The sequence below is a fragment of the Larimichthys crocea genome, chromosome XVII (assembly GCF_000972845.2).
Source record: "Larimichthys crocea isolate SSNF chromosome XVII, L_crocea_2.0, whole genome shotgun sequence".
Classification (NCBI taxonomy): Eukaryota; Metazoa; Chordata; class Actinopteri; family Sciaenidae; genus Larimichthys; species Larimichthys crocea.
Genome location: NC_040027.1, coordinates 8,225,977 through 8,243,606, shown reverse-complemented (window position 1 = coordinate 8,243,606; position 17,630 = coordinate 8,225,977). Strand labels below are relative to the sequence as shown.

The 17,630-nt window shown below is 44.7% G+C and overlaps 1 protein-coding gene across 1 annotated transcript in view; it reads right to left on the bottom strand.

Annotated features, from left to right (window-relative positions):
• LOC104930566 (glypican-1) overlaps positions 1 to 9,755 on the bottom strand; it is a 34,510-nt gene extending 24,755 nt beyond the window's left edge. The window contains exon 1 of the mRNA XM_019254082.2: positions 8,810 to 9,755. Coding sequence (XP_019109627.1) covers positions 8,810 to 8,963 — 154 coding nt within the window. The 5' untranslated portion in view covers positions 8,964 to 9,755. The remainder of the gene's footprint in view (positions 1 to 8,809) is intronic.
• Between the last annotated feature and the right edge of the window lie 7,875 nt (positions 9,756 to 17,630).

Here is a 17,630-nt window from a genome sequence, read left to right as displayed (position 1 = left end):
TTTTTGTTTAAGCTGTTTGGTTCTGATTCAGCTTCATGGTCATGTATGTATGATGTGTTTTATTCACATCAACGAGTCCTGCAGTAAATCCTCCTTCATGAAAGCAGGATGTATTGCAGGACGTAACTCTGTATTATAATAGTGATATAATTGAGAATAATGACTTCATTACACAACGATCTGTCTAAAAGGTTAATGGAACCTTTGTCAAGACCGGCTACATGAACTGAAACCATTGTTTACGTCCCTGCGTCATATTTTGCCGCACAGATTTGAATCACAACAATCAATCCTTGTTATGACCTGTTATTATAAATGAGGCATCCAGAGGCTTCGCGGCGCCTCACCGTACATGCTCTGATACGCACGTGTCTGCAGATAACCCAGTGAGGAGGCTGCACTCGTGTCCTTGCATGAAATTACAAACCACGACGCGTGACAGTTAATACGCAGCGCTGCGAGCTGGAGTCAACGCATCTCATTCACTCCTGACGCGTCATGAAAAGTTATTTAAAAATGCTTCAACTTCATCTGAAGTACAAGAGAGGGCGGTACGTTACTACACATGTAGATATACTGTCGTATTATATAACTATCCGCTTGTGTAACTGTTCTGTCACAAACATTTTAAATCATGTTGATGCTGCTGACTGTCATCAGGTGAATGGTGTCTCTGTATTTTGTATTTTCTGCTTCCCTGATGGACAGTAAAGAAAACTATCGAGAACTGCAGCTGCTGTTAGATGGACATAATGGCAGAGGTGAAGAGGACGTTAACAGAGGGCGAGAGCCTGACTGCTGTTGGACATATTAAATACTTGAGTACCACTGTGGTCTCTGAAACTGAGGGCGCAAAATCGCAAAAACACAGATTTCTATTCTGCCTCAACTCTTTGCTGAACGTCAATTAATCAGTAGAAAATAAACGAGGGGCTGCAAGTGACGTTTATTCTGATTGGAATTTATTCTGCAGAATTGATTTCACTATCTTTTCACCACGAATGTCAGAAAATAGTGAAAAATTCCCCAATTACCCAAAGCCAAGCTGCCATACAGAATCTAAATTGGTTGTTAACCAACCAACAAAGATGCAGAATCCAAATATTCCCTTCACAGGAGATGGAAAATGGAAGGTGGAACAAGCAATCTGTTTAAATTTTGGCTTTAAAATCAACTCAAATGATCAACCTCGTTAATAATTAGCTGTGAAGTGACTAATCAGTGAGCATGCTATGTTGTTACTGTTCAGTGTAACGTGACTGAAGAATCAGCTCAGAGAGCAGCAGCACAACCAGCTCATCTCTATGTAAATATTATACCAATAAATCACCATCCCTTCAGTGCACACACACACACACACACACACACACACACACACACACAGTGTATACAGCTCCATGGAGCATATGTATGAAGAGAGTTGACTCATAAAGCAACCGAGCAACCACCGAGTCCACCACATCACACAAACGGCTCATCTTTTCATTTGGAAAACAGATGGATGCTCGACTCGCAGAGGGAGGAGGGGGATGAGGAGGACTGGGAGGAGGAGGAGGAGGAGGAGGAGGAGGAGGAGAAAGTAAAAATAGAGGCTGATAAGAGGGAGGAAGTAAACATTAAATGGAAAAGAGGGAACAATGAGAAGAGGTGTGAATTAAAGAGGGGAGGAAGAGAGAGGCAGAGGTTATCGAGAGACGATACCGGCTTGGACCAAATTGATTTTAGGTGCAAAGATTGATGTTAAGGAATCGAATGGTTTGCACTTTTGCACCTCCCGTTCTTCTTCCTCCCCACACCTACCGATCCTGTTTTACGTGATCATCATCGGGATGCAGGAGGGCTGCATGACTCCCAACCCTGCATTCATCAGTTTTACGTCCTCACGTTGGCAACAGAGGAATTTAATCTATCGGGCTTTTACCCACAGTCTGGATAAGAGCTGCGGGTTTTTATGTCGAACGTAAATATGCAATGCAGCTGCATTACATATATCAAGAAGCTTAAACACACACATACAAATATATAAAAATGACGTGCAATGAAAAGCTGCAGGTTTACTGGCATTTTATGGAAGATATCTTGTGCTAATTTGCACCCTTAGTGGCTGTTGTCAAGCCATATGTTCCTGCATGGAACATAAATCTGCAATTCACAATGATAACTGCGGCGTACATCACTCGTAATTCTTAGTAAGTGAACAAAAGTCCTTTAGAAGTAAACAAAGAGAGAAAACTGCAGCTGCTGGAGTCTAAATAAATAAAGAGCACATGAAACCCTGACAGAATCCAGGACGAGTTCCCACACAAAAGAGGAAACAGTAAAACTCTTTCAAAGGTCCGGTGTGGAAGATTTGGGAGTATTTCTTTGCAGGAACAAATATTCATTAGTATGTTTTCATTGTCTTAAAAAAGAGCTCTTTATATTTTGAACCAGCATTTTTGTACAGTAGCTCAGAACACACAAACTACGACTGATGTAGATTTGCCGTTTTACTTTTTTTATTACGTGCTTGGAAGAAGAGGGTGAGACGTGGGAGAGTGTTCATTTTGTTGCAACCTACGCACTGGACCTTTAAACTAATGCTGTTAGTTAATGATGTGCTATTTAACTTTGGACGTAACACTCAGTTACTACCAGTGTTGGAGTCATTACCAACTAAACTGAGACCAAGTCAAGACCAAGATGAAGGTGCTGCAAGACCGAGTCCAGACTAAGACCAAACATACGTAACGTAAGTAAAAGTAAAAATGCTCCAAGCACCCTGTACTTTGAATTTTGGTGAGTTGTATCAGTCTGTCCTCCTGTTATTGACGTAATGAGCGAATATTCAAACGTCATTCTGGAGCGGTTTTGACAGAACTTCTGGTTCCTGCTGTAGGTTTATGTCTTACTACAAAGCTTCAGCATCCGGACAGCTGCTCAGCTCTGACTGTCAGACTTCTAAGACACAAATATTTCCTGTCCTGCACAATCACACATTTTAAAACGTCTCATAAGAAGTGATCAAACACAGAGATCAGGACTGAAGCAGCTGTACGACACTCGTCCCGTGTCTGTGAAGGGAGGATGAATGTTAGAGATGACAGGAAAGGCAGCCAGGACAGAGCCTCCATCCTCCCTCCTCCCTCCTCCTCCTTCCTCCTCCTCCTCCTCCCTCCTCCTCCTCCTCCCTCCTCTCCCCTTTCTTCTCCCTCACCTCTATCTCCGTCTGTCTCTCTCATGTCGCTGCATCAGACATCATGAAAGATTCACAGCTCTGCTTTTAACAGATCTTGTCAACCAAAACCCTCCACCTCCACCTCCACCGCCTCCACTCCACCATGCCCCCATCAGACACACACACACACACACACACACACACACACACACACACACCACCCTCACCCATAGATCTGAGCCTGTCTAGAAAAACAATGCAGAGATGGAAGCTGGAATAGGACAGAACAAAAGTTATAGAAGTGTAAAGAGAGGCTGTGTGTGTGTGTGTGTGTGTGTGTGTGTGTGTGTGTGTGTGTGTGTGTGTGTGTGTGTGTGTGTGTCTGTGTGTACTGGGTATTCGGCGTTCCACTTGGTAGCGTGTGCTGTGAGCGCCTGAGTGAGCATGTGATGTGTGACAGATGATGGACAGTATCAATTTCCTCTCTCTCTCTCTCTCACACACACACACACACACACACACACACACACACATACGTAAACACAGATATGAGCCGGATGTGAAGCAGGTAAACTGTAAAATATTGACGCTGGCTTCATTTCACAAACACATCTTGTCTGTATGATGGCAGTTTTCTCACAGGAAATGTAATGTCAACTTTAAAATGCATAGAAAAGAAATGTACTCAGGCTTTGTTGGGCCGAGTCAGGAGAGAGGTCGGAGCGGTTCTGACCTCACAGACTCGTCATCAGGGCAGAAATACTTAAATATATTCATCTATAACTGTAACACGTGAGGATGAACGATACAGTTCAATTTGCAAAATGCCACTCAAGCATCCATGTATTTCCTTCCGTTTATTCCGGGTCGAGTCGCAGCAGGACCTTACAGACATTCTTTATCCCAGAAACGTATCCGGCTCCTCCTGGGAGATCTCGAGGCGTTCATAGGCCGGATATGTTAGTCCCTCCAGTGGGTTCTGGGTCTGCCTCCTTCTAATCAGAAGCTCGGACCACCTCAGCTGGCTCTTTTTAGTGCAAAGGATTAAACAGCTCTACTCCGAGCTGTTTCGGTTACACCTGAAGCTCACGACCACAGGTGAGGGTTGGAGAGAATCAGCTCCCTCTGAACCACGATGGTCCGGTACAACGTCCCGATTACTGCTGACTTTGCACCTTGCACTCTGAACGATACTTAAACTCCTTCTCTTGTGGGGCAGCAATTCACACCCGACCCAGAGGGAGAACAATGGCCTCAGACTTGTGCTGACTCTGAAGCAACTTCAACATAATAAAAATAATAATAATAAAGTGGCCTAGAAAAATGTTAAAAATCGATAAAGTTCCTCGAGTTGAAACTGACTTGACCTTATTGTTTGTGTGGTCGGCACAGAACAGCACAGGACCCACAGAAAGTCACTGTTTCTTCTTAAAGTTCTTCAACACTTTCGTTGATGATTAATCTTGATTGATTATGAATCACGCGCCGACAGACTGACGACGATGACGAGTTCACAAATCATTTCCAAAAACCTGGTGATGAGTTAAAGTCGACTGCAAGCGCACAAACATTCGAGCTAACGACGTGACACATCAGCCAACTGTCCAGACTATGACAGAGTTATTATAAGAATCAACATACTTTCAGTTATTGATGATCGTGATTGGGCCACGCTCATATAAAATGAATCAGAGTGAAGTCGAAGTTTAAAGCTACATTTTAAATGTTTTATTTAGTCACAGATTAAGGTGTGGTGCACATTCATGCATCAATAATCATCATGTACATTATTCTGAAATATTCGAAGTGTGTTTTGATGATAAATTCTTGATCACGACGTGCACGAAGCAGGTTTGTTCGCCTGATGTTTGACTGGCACTTTTTTAATTGCACGTTGAGTCCTCTCTTCTCCACCCGACTGACTGGTTATCTCGTGGAAACAACTCCTAATATTCCCACAACCGTCGTGGATGGAGACGCAGGTTCATTTGCATTTTTTTATTGCAGGTATTTTAATGAAAACCTGACTAATAAATGATGATATTGAACTATTCTCTAGGCCTAGGGGCTGCAAATCTAAAAGAAAAGGGCACTGACATTGTGTAAATGTAAATGAATGGATCGTCCCGTGCTGAGTAGAGAGTTATTGACCGGTAACTAAACCCGTAATGCATCCTAATCTACCGGTAATCTGAGCTAAAACACAGTGTATCATGTTAAAGTGTCATTGAACACACCATCCTCCCTGCGTGCTCTTTCATAAACGCAACAACGTGACAAATATTCAATATGTAGGCTACATAACACACACACACACACACACACACACACACACACACACAGGCGTCAAAATCAGTACCTCCCTGCACAGAACATGAAGCGTGCAGGACATATAGTCCCTCTCTCTGTGTGACATACGATCACATGGGTGTGTGCTGCTCTGCGCAGACAATGCATGTGTGAATGAATCTGAAGTGTCTTCCCTGGAGAAGGTGTTGGCTTTCACTGACTTTCAAACACACACACACACACACACACACACACCATAAGACGAGCTGGTCTTTAACTACTGACCAGGTAAAGGTTACAATGTATATGAGTTAAAACGCTCGCAGGCACAAAGAGAGACGGCAGGAAAGACGACTTCCATTCACATGGTGTTAAATCTATAGGATAATAGGAGCGAGCAGCAGGGAGAAGAATAGCTTTTTATAAACTCTGGGCAGGAATTGAGAGCATCTGCTTGTCAGATTACAAACTGTTTACTTTGAAATTATGATATTTATCATATCCACTTACAAATGCAGGTCTCACACCCTGTTCATACCCGGATCGTTGTATTTTACATTTCCCTTTGCACATTTGCACGCTGTATATCACATTATATACACTTCCTTTTTTTGAATCTGCATGCAAATTTCCAAACTGTGTTCCATTAAAACATAAAGTGAAAGCGCTGAGCTCGTGGGTTTTTTGGAAGAAGCCGGAGAGACAGATGGAGAATTTTGATTGCTTGGCATAAAAATACTTTTCCTCCTGCAACAAACTAATTCCAAGTCAGTGATGTTTGACTACAGTTGGCAGTCGTAATAAATGCCAGAATTCACATGTTAGAAAATCTAAATTCATGTCAGCCCACAAACTGAGTCATTTTTTTTTTACTAATGTTCAATGCACGTTTGTTTGTTTGTTTGTTTGTTTGTTTGTTTGTTTGTTTGTTTGCTGACTCACTGACTAACTGAAAACACATCGAAACACATCCACACGTCGATATAATATGACTCAATACATAACACAACCACAGGAAAAGACAACAACCGACCCCTGTACCTTGATCAAGGTACAGTGCGAAAAGAAAGTGTTAGTGCAGCAGTAAGTTCTTAAAAGGACAGATGTATCATGTCCAGATGTTGGTAGTGTTGTAGAGGAGGTCCTCTCTGAAGAGCTGGAGGTCTTCAGGAGGTTTTTAAAGGTAAAGAGGGACCCCCTGATCTGGTAGGAACTGGTAGGACGCTCCATCAAGAGTTTGGATTACCTTGAGGAAGAGGTGGCAGAGCCAGGCGTAGGAGGTAACATATGTCTGTATGAGGACGTTCAGGTCCTCTGTATTGAAAGATGTTGAACCAGTAGTCCTCTTCTTCTTCTTCTTCTTCTACCACGACTGCGCTCTGCAGACAATGCTAATCATGAACTCATGGTGACTGCTAACAGCTGGGTCTTGTCCTAAATCATTAGGCGGCTGTTTGTTCCTCCGAATGTGAGCCCAGATGAACAGGAAGGCCACGGGGCTGAAACATCCGTGCATGTGTTCACTGCGCTGCCTGACTGCGTGATAAAAGATTTATTTAGGAACGAAGCGAGCCACGTTCGTCTGGTTTGACCAAAACATGTTTAAGTTTGATTTCATTCAGATATTCTGAACTTTATACTGAGCTCAGATCAGATTCAAAGTCCTATTTAAAAGGATTTAGCAAACAGATGCATGTCTGCAAACTGCACTACATCTGCATCATCCAAACGATCCATGTGAAGTCCATAACACGACGACCTCTTTAACATGGCGGATCTCAGCCTGCATGGTCGATACTCACAGTCTTCCCGAGTCACACTGACACAGGAATGTGGAGGAGTCTGTGGAAGAAAAGGCTGCATGTACCGGCCTTGGGGTCTCTGAGACGAGGCAGATCGAAGACGGCCCCGTGCTGTTGTGGGGAGTTCTGCTGCCGGTCGCCATCTTTCTGTTTCTATCTGGCTTGTCAGTTTTAATGGGTGCTGGGGAAAAAGAACTCTTGCTCAAGAGCAGATCAAGGTCCAAGTGACTGAAGCATTGTGTTTTTCATCTGTCAATAAAAGATGAGTTTTTAATGGAAAGGGAGGGCTTCCTCGGCCGTCCATGAAAACCTTGAGTGACTCGCTTGCTCTCTGTCGACCTCGCTTCACTGTCTCTCTCTCTCTGTTTGTTTGTTAGTGTCTATGTCACTCACACACACACACACACACACACACACACACACACACACATCCAATATTAATAACTCAGCCGCCAACACAGACTATTTTCACTGAGACGCCGTGAAATGACCTTCAGGTTCGCACACACTGAACACACACACACACACACAGACACACACACCGCCTGGCCTCTCCTCTGTGAGGCTTTCTGAACGTCGAGCACAGACAGAGTGACAGATGATTGCCTTAAAGGAGGAAACAACTCAATTTCACAAATCCCCACTTTCACATCTTCCTTTTTTTTTCCACTTTCCTCAAGGCCAAGATTGTTTAATCAGAGCCGGTGGTGTCCAGAGAGATGTGTGTGTGTGTGTGTGTGATGTCTGGCTGACTGGCTGCAGCGTTGAGAGCTGATTGATTAGTTGACTGGCTGTGTAATTGACTAATTGATTAAATGCATGATTGCTTGAATGGTTGGATGGCCGACTGACTGACAGGAGAGGGTACCAGGACCAAACAAAAGAACAGAATAACAAAACCTCAACTCCACTCTGTTACAGCGGCTTGTGCTGAGTCTAACTCGCCCCAGGCTGGACTAAATTATTAGTTTATGCAAATGACAAAACAGCCCACTTCAGCATCTATTGAGGCACACACACACACACACACACACACACACACACACACACACCTGCAGTCCAGGGCAGAGCAGACAATGAAAAACGCCGAGAACACTTGAGTGTATCTCTGCTGTTCAACATGCAGGAAGCAGATCTGTGATTTCCTCTGGAGTTGATATTAAAAGCTGCAGCAAACAATCCTAAATGTCCTGAACAGACACAAAGATGCACAAAGATGCACAAAGATGCACAAAGATGCACAAAGATGCACGGCTGACACCCACCCACCTGCAGCGGACAATGAAAATGCCCCAGAAAAGGAAGTCTAACAGAGATGTGCAGGAGGTCTGTAGACCTGCAAACACTTTGCTCAGGCTGAGAGATGCAGTGAGTCTGACATGAGCACAGCTGCTCAACAAAACTAGTTAATGCAACTTAAACTCCAGGTTTAAATCAAGCACTGATCTCATGATTTTAACGATCCATATTCTGCCACGTGAGACATGAAATACCACAAATGATTCACATTACATCATAATATCCAACAATAAGTGCTGAGAGCTGTTTGTCTGAAACTCACCAGAGATTTCTGTCAGGGGTACCCCGGTGAGAATGAACCCTTTCCCGGTGTAGAACTGCCGCAGGTCGGTGCAGCTTCTGTCCGCCCCGGTCACCGGGCCCGGTGCTGCAGCCAGACACAGCAGCAGAGAGAGAAGCACCGGGAGACGCATCATCTTCTCCAGAGTGTAAGTCCCTGTGTTCTTCCAGTCAGCACGACAATCCTGCAGATTCTGCTCCGACTCAAGCACACTTCTGATTTTTGATTTTTGATTTTATTTTTATCTCATGAATGTTTCAGTCTGTCAGCAGGAGCAGCGTTCCCGGGTCAAACTGCTCAGAGCTCCGGTAACCAGGCGAGAGAAAGGCGGGCAGACCGAGCAGAGAGCTGCGCCGCGCGGCTGGAGGTGTCAGGTACACGCCGCTCCTCCTCCTCCTCCTCCTCCTCCTCAGCGCAGCAAAGATGTCAGAGACAAAAGAGAGGAAAGGAGAGTGTGTGTGTGTGTGTGTGTGTGTGTGTGTGTGTGTGTGTGTGTGTGTGTGAGATAGAGAGAGAGAGCAGGTGTCGCTCAGTCCAAAGCCGGTGCAGAGCCACTCACACTCGGTTCATGATTATGGAAATGAGCCGGTGTGAAGGCGACAAAGGAGCAGCAGAAAGATCCGGGAATGAGGCTGCAGACAGCGGATGGACTGACGGTGATTCCTCCGCTGCTCTCCAGGCTGTGGGACAATGAAGCGTGGAGAGAGAGAGAGAGAGAGCAGGTGTCGCTCAGTCCAAAGCCGGTGCAGAGCCACTCACACTCGGTTCATGATTATGGAAATGAGCCGGTGTGAAGGCGACAAAGGAGCAGCAGAAAGATCCGGGAATGAGGCTGCAGACAGCGGATGGACTGACGGTGATTCCTCCGCTGCTCTCCAGGCTGTGGGACAATGAAGCGTGTGTGAGGGAGTGTACGCTCTCTCTCTCTCTCTCTCTCTCTCTCTCTTTGTGTGTGTGTGAACATGTGTGTGTGTGTCTTCTGCTGCAAGAACAGGAGCTGAACAGCGCCACCTGCAGGTGCACACACACACACACACACACACACACACACTCCAGGGGTTCCTCTGTGTGACGCTGTATTGCTTTCAGCATGAAGGTGACAATGGGAAAGTTTGCATTGCATGAAGTCAAACACATGAAAAAGTTTGTCTGCAGCCAGAACACAAAATCTGTATGATGATAATTAACTGTAATTGAATTTAACTGTCACATACACACAGTGAAAGATAAGACACTTTGTTTCATCATTGATGGTGTGAAACAGGTAGAATAAGAACAGAAAGCATGATAAATAAAATATGTTATATATCATCAAAGTTATGTGAGTAAATAAGTCAAGTGACGAGTTACATTTATAAAACTAAATGACCTTTTTCACAGCAGGGTCAGTGCAGGTGTTCACCCTGCTGGGTCATGTCAAAATAATAATAATAATATGAACATTGAGTTTTTAAAATGCAGCTGCTGTTAGCTGATGTTAAAGGAGGCCTTCAGGTGCGGAGCCGGTGTTGTGCCAGAACCGGAGCTAGGCAAGTAAATGTGGGACTGACTTTTAGTGGTTGGTGAGAGCTTGGTGAAATAAAAGGCTGAAAGACAGACGCCGAGCTGGGCTGACTGCTGCTGGACTAGTCAGTGATATCAGCTGCTGCTGTGATTGATCAGAAGTATAGTAATCAGAACAAATACTCGAGTACAGCTGGACATAGTTACCACAGTGGGATTACACTCTGAAACTGGAGCCTCTGTATCACAAAAATACATCTTATTGTTTCTAAGAAGTGACATGAGGATGTTGTGATACTGCGAGCTTTACACAGTCGTGACTGAAAGTTTCTTCAGCGTTCAGCTCCTGCAGCTGCAACATCAGTCGAATCTTTCACCGCAGACACTTAAACAATGATATCGAGGTCAGGCTTTGAGCTGCATTTCATCCTGCAAAGTAAATATATGAAATCAGTCGTGCTGCTGACAGAAAACGAGCTTTTTCTGAAAACAAAATGTGACTCACACAAAGCTGCTCGACATGCTGCGGATCCCTGCAGGGAGGTCTGGTGGGGAGTTTCAGAGCCTTCCACCAGCTCAGTTTGGCAGAGTCGGTGGACGTGACCGATGAGCTGTCAGGCGCTCTCCAATCCCCGCGTCCTACATCCTCCCCAACAGCAGGGCCGGGTCCAAAGGCTGGGCCGGTGGAAAGGTCACAGAGACAGCCCTGAAATGTGTCTGACGCCTCAGAGATGCAGCTGAGAATGAAACCAATGTTAGACGAAGTTCAAACCACAAACGCTTTTAAATATGCTCTAATTGATTTATAATTGGATGTGGCTGAGGAGGGTGAACGTAACAGTGTGAGTGCTCTTAATGCTGCACAGGTCAGGCTCAGGGTGAAGGCATGTTAATTAATAACGACTGCTCAGGATCGATGCCTCGTAAGAATAGAAACTTACATTACATGACCAAAGAAATGTGGACGTGCCTGTTTGAAACTGATATTTTAGTCTTCAGTCGTTTGGGGGATCGAGCCAGTTCCATCGAGAAATGTTTTTTGTGTGGAAGAACTTGACCCCAACCCCACCCATCACCTTTGTGATGAGCTGGAACACAAGCCAGGCCGTTATCAGCCAACATCAGAGCTGAATAGGTTTAAATCCATGGAGCCATGTTCCAAAATCTTGGGACGCTTTGCCAGAAAGGTGGAAGGTTACAGCGGGATAATAACATGCAGGTGTAAAGCCTTTTGTCACATGTTGCCCCCCCATTGATTTCTTCACTTATTTTCTGTTCGTAGGTTATCTCACTTGTAAATAAAGCCACAAAAACTCCCCAGAAAACTTTGGAAACTTTGATCAGAGGTCAGTTTGGTCATGCAGTGCACGCTGGACTCAATAAATCAGCCAAGAATTGCAAGAAATACCTTGTTGTAGTCAGCTGAGTTCAACCCTCTGGGGTACTTTCAGTGGCGCTATATATCCTGAGAGATTGCACGGACCCCAGAGGATTAAAGGGGGGAATAAGCAAAGGTTCAAACTAAAGCTGTGACCCGGTTTAGGGATTGAATATTCCAAAAAAGACCAAACAATAGATTCACAAAGGAGAGCCTCCATGAAAAACGATGCTTTTGCTCACACACGCTGCTAAATGAGACGTCTTCCACAGCAGAAAGCTGCAGACGATAACGGCTCCGCTGGATTCAGGTGTCCCACTAAACCATGACAGTGTGACAGTAACCCGGCGTGCACAGAAAAAGGCAGCACGCTCCTGAAACCAAAGCAGAATTCAAGCATCATTAATTTGATTAATTACACGTGTGCTTTTGCTTCTCTGATCTGTCTGTGTGACGACGGCCTGTGGTGCGCTCAGCTGCCCATGATCGACTCACAAAACAGGTATTATCACGTATTCACCTGTCATTAACCTCTAAACGTGTCAAAGCACCGACCTGTCCATCCTGAATGGAACAATTTCTTTATTAAGAGTGTTCATCACAGATTTCACCTGCAGGTAACGACGCCTATTTACCACTTTGTTGGCTGTTCGAGGACGACTCCCCCCCGGTCAAACACGCCATTTGTTTTGGGCCGGATCATCTAATTTTAGCTCTCAGGTTCAGCCACACCTTCCAGGTCAAGCCAAGGACACACCTTCAAGCACCACCTCATTCAAAAGATAAATTAGAGCTACACTTTTACACACACACACACACACACACACACACACACTCAGCTCCGTACACACAGAGTAAAGTCAGGCAAGTGTTAATCCAGCCAATGATTTATCGCCTTGGCAGGCCGAGTGCCGTTAGGATTAATGTGTTAAAGGAGATTGGCACATACCAGCCACTTCAACCCTCGGGGGGGAAGACAGAGAGAGAGAGAGAGTTGTTGTTTTAAACCAGCTGACAGAGAGAAAGAAAGATGAGTAATATGTCAAATACCAGTTTTTTTTTTTTCATATGCTACCTGTCTTTAGACGAAGTGGAAGAATGGCATGTTACCTGTTATGATGCTGCGTCAGAATCCCTGACAGGAAAACATCGATGTAATCCACACAGAGGATCTAAGGTGTGAGATCTTAAATGTCAGATCAAATCATGGCTGGGAACTGGTTTGATATTTAGGTCGTTATTCATGCAACAATGTGGATACTGTCTCCGGACCGCTACAAGTGTCGTCTCAAATTTTCTTTTTGGCAACACTTAGGACCTCGGTGTCAGTCAGGCCACCAAGTCTGCGATGAATAAAAGCGTTAAACTATTCAGCCATAATTAACACTGTAAATCCTCTCGATGTGTTTTTAAACCTCTGAGATCTTCTCCTAAGATATAATATGAGGACAGTCAAGCCAGGTCAGGTTCACGCACCTGAACTGAACCGGTTTCATCACTTCAGCCCAGTTCTTCAACTTTAAACTTCTTTTCCATCCATTCTCTGCTAACCTGCCTCGTTTCATCAGCCTTCACGGAGCCCACGCACTGCAGAGTCGAAGGTTTAACACTCTAATACTCACCATCATTCAATCTTTTCCCTGTTCACCATCCTTTACCTCACTTTCTCACACACACACACTTTCAGTATCATACAGATACATCTTAGAGCTCTGCTTTTGATGCATCACAGCATGAAGACGTTTGAAGAGGCAGCTTAGCTTCTACGATCTGTTTTAGTGTAGTTTTCTTTTTATATTCTACTCTGTCTGCCTTCAGCTCTGTAAGTCAGAATGACAGATACTTCCTTCTCTGCAGATTCAAACTTGCGTCAGTCATTCTCATGATAAATATCAGTGGAGAGCTGTTGTAGGTGGAGCACACACTCTCCAAGTGTCCATCACACCAGCGCTCATTACACTCACCCACCAACAAACAATAAATCACACAGATGATGAAACTTAATTAGCTCACCTGCCACCCTCAATTCACACCATCTGTCAGTCAAGATTAGATCTCTGAGCCGTGGCCCAATAAACATCGACAGAAAGTCATGGGAGTGAATGGCTGGCTGACGTCCAGGTCAATTAGAACCTGCTGCAACCTGAAAACAGTGTAAAGTAATGCTGAAGGCCAAAGTCGCTTCGTGTAAACAAGAGAGAACAGACAAGGGGGAGGCTGTTTGCTCGGCTGACACCGCATCTGTCAATCGGCTTTCTGATGCTCAGATAGATGCACAAACAAATCTTCAACCTGATCTGACTATCCTGAAGTAAACTGTGGAGAAACCAGGTCAGGAGCCTCTGATGTTTCATGCTGTGATATTCATTTATTGAAGCTTGATCATCCTCACATACAATCACATACGCATACGAGTCGGTCTCTGTTCTGCCCATCTCATGCTGGTAGTCAGACGACGCCACAAATACTAAATGCCCAAAAACAAAGGGAATGCATTCACCCACCTTAGTGTTCACCTTTAGCACATCCTCCAGCTGCAGCCGATCCAGTCAGCTATCTATCATGTCCAGGAGGTCCACGTTCAGCTTCTTCGACCCTGGTCACCAGGCAACATTTAGATGAACATCCTCCAGCAATCCAAACAGCAGCCTCGCATACCAAAGAGACAGAGAGAGAGAGAGAGAGTCTTCTCTGATATGATTTAGTGCTGTCACTGTCTCAGACCTGAAGGCCCAAATAATACAAATCTTGAAAATGGCTGTCTACAAACTAATTGGTGCAATGAGTGCAGTACGAGTGGATTAAAACAGCCGGTTTACCTGGAGTACTAACAGTTTACAGCCCATGCATAGCAGTGCTTTGAGCTAAATGCTCATTATGCTGTCTTCATAAGGTTCAATACAAGTGCTGGATGTTTGAAGAGGTAATGGTTTGCTCACTCACTGTTCTGCTCACTGTTTGCAGCTTGTTTCAGCTTCCCTCAAGTGGCCAAAGAATTACAATTATTGCAGGTTTAGCAGAAACACTGAAGGGATGGCTGAGATACTGTGGGTGTGTTAAGGTGAGTTAGATGATTCAGCGCACTCCTTTCAAACAGAAATTGATGTTAAAGTGCCCTTCAGCAAGACACTTAATCCCTGATTGCTTCAGCAAAGCTGCTCTATGTTGGCACTGTAGACCGTGGATAAGGAGGCTGCCAACCACTGAGAAGTTGATCAGCTTTCAGGGTTAAATGAGTCCTAAAGACCCGATCCAAATTTAGACTATAGTGCCAAACCACTGCCATATAGATTCCATCTGCAGTCACTGATATTCACCCACGAGCATTAGGAAACAATAGACTTCTCACATTGAAAGCTCCAGTGAGACGAAGTGAAAGATCTGAACACCTGAGGGATAAGAGAGGCAAAAAGATCCGATGTTGGTCAGTCCAGTTTATTCTGGAAGAAGAGCTTCTCCTTCATCCATGAGCTGCAGTTATAAAGTACAGAAAACTACAGTTAAGGTCAAAATCATTAATCATTAGCCCGCTTTACAAAACCAAACAAAAGCCTTAACTCTTCCACGGAAAGACCAAAACCAAAAGTGTCTCCATTTAGCTTAATTAAGATAATTTACTGCTGCACTGAACTGAAACAAGACGTGGGAAATTGCCCTGTGTCACTTGGGGGCCTGAGTCCTTCTGATCGAGGCTCAGCCCATGGACGGTGTGAGGCCAGTAACGGCCCTCATCGCGCCGGGGTCCGGTCTTCTCGGAGTCAGGTTGTTTGGGAATGCAGCCCAAAGCAGGTGGTATTATACCGGCACGAGACAGATAGTCGACAAGTACCTTAAGGGAAAGTTGAAAAGAACTTTGAAGAGAGAGTTCAAGAGGGCGTGAAACCGTTGAGAAGTAAGTAAACGGGTGGGGTCTGCCCAGGGGATTCAACGCGGCAGGTCAGGGACAGCCGCACAGTGTGGGAGGATCCCCTCGTGGGACAAATATGTAAAAAGCACCGCAACTTTCACTGCAATTTTTTTGAAAACCTCATGCAACATCAGGCATTTCAAAAAAGGCCTGCGAAATCCTGGTGGGACTGCCTAATGCAAGACTGGCAGCAGATGTCTTTACATCATCCTTCATGCACCTCGAACAAGATTACCTTTGCCTGAAGCAGCATTATTCTACCACCACCATGTTTAACTGTGGTAACTGTTTCAAAGGTTGAAGGCCTCTCCCTTTTAAAAGCAACAAACATCTTCAGTTTAACCTCATCGGACCCAAAGACAGACTTCCAAAGCTCATCCCCGTGTTTCAAGCGTTTGATGTGAACGATGGAGTTCTTCTTGAGCGATGACCTTGAAGCCCACCTCGATGAAGAGCCCTCACAGCGGTCCAGAAGAAGCCGGTCCAACAACTTTTTTATCTTGGCACAGATCTGAAGGATTGTTGTTGACATCTGAAACTATTTGGTTTGTTTCTAACAGAATTTGTCTCCTTGTGCTTTTGTCCAATTGTGCAACCGTACATACCGTGAAACACTTGTTAATGTCAGTTTAGCCTTCCCGCCTTACGATGAGCATCCACCCACCCACGCATCCGAGTTCCAGACTGATTTCTTTACTTTTTGCCATGATTAATTCTTACCAAGAATTTAGGAGTAGTCCCTCTAAATCAAGTGTTCAAGTACAACAAGCCCTGTTCAGAGTCCCTGAAGTAAAATCCATTGCTGATTGCTCGGGTGTGGTTTGAAAGAAAAACCTCAATTTATTTAACTGCAAAGAAAGAGATTTATACGCAGATTCCAAAACATGACAAGAATGACGCAAACATTCTAACCTTAACCCTGGTTCCTTCCTGGGCAGATCCCCAAAAATTCAAGGGTCTCCGTCCACAAGATGCACCAAGATTTAAAAATAAATGCTTCATGACCTTCGTGTTGTTCTTTGGCCTACGAGGCTCTTGGGTGATCTTTATAACCACATGAAGCCCTCCAGTCATATTTTTATGGCCTCAAAGAAGAGCTATAAAACCATGCGGAGCAGCAACATGTACACAGTCAGTAATCTGATATAAATGTGTGTCTCGAAGGCTGAGGAGGACGGGAACATAAATATGATTTAAATAGCACAAAGCTCAATCATAACCCGTGGACAGGGTTAGAACAATCAGAGCTCTGATTTCATTAGCACTGGCACACAGGAAGGACGTTCTTCAGCGGAGCAGCTTGTTGAAACAACATCCTGCAGATCTCCTGCCTCGCTCCTTCTCTTTGTCCTGACTCATCCGAGCTTCACCCATCATCCCTCCTGTTGCCTGCTCTTTGTTCCCGTGTTCAGGGATGTGCCGAGCACGCTGGCCTTTTGCCCTCTTTGGCTGAAAGTGCGCATGAATCGATGAAAGCGGCACGTTGCATCATTTCCAATGAAAGAAAAGAAGGTGATAAATCAACAGCGACGACTGAAAAAAACCCCTTGTAAAATCTTTCATTTAAAGAAACAGAATATATGGGTGTGACTGCACCGTGCCAACATCAGGATGATGTCTTTCTCCTTCACGCTCCCTCCTCGCTCTCCTTGTGTGTCTTCCTCTCTGTGGCAATTTGCATTCAATGATGTCTTTATTTCCCATCATCCCCTGGCAGCTTCCTGTGCCAACCCAGCAATCCCGTGCCAACTTCCTGACCGTGCCAATCCAATCACGGTAATCTCTCAGAGGACCAGAGGCCAAAGAGCTGCAGCTGTGTTTCCCATATACATACATAACACTCTCACTGCATTCACGGATCCTCTGGTGATAAAAATAAGCTGCTAAACATTAAATCTTTATTTTATGTTAAGATAGATGAGAGAAATCCCGAACCAGACTTTTCCTCTGCAGCGTGAACGTGCGTTATTACTTTGAGCAAACTCTGAATGCAGCGTGTGAAGAAACATTATAAC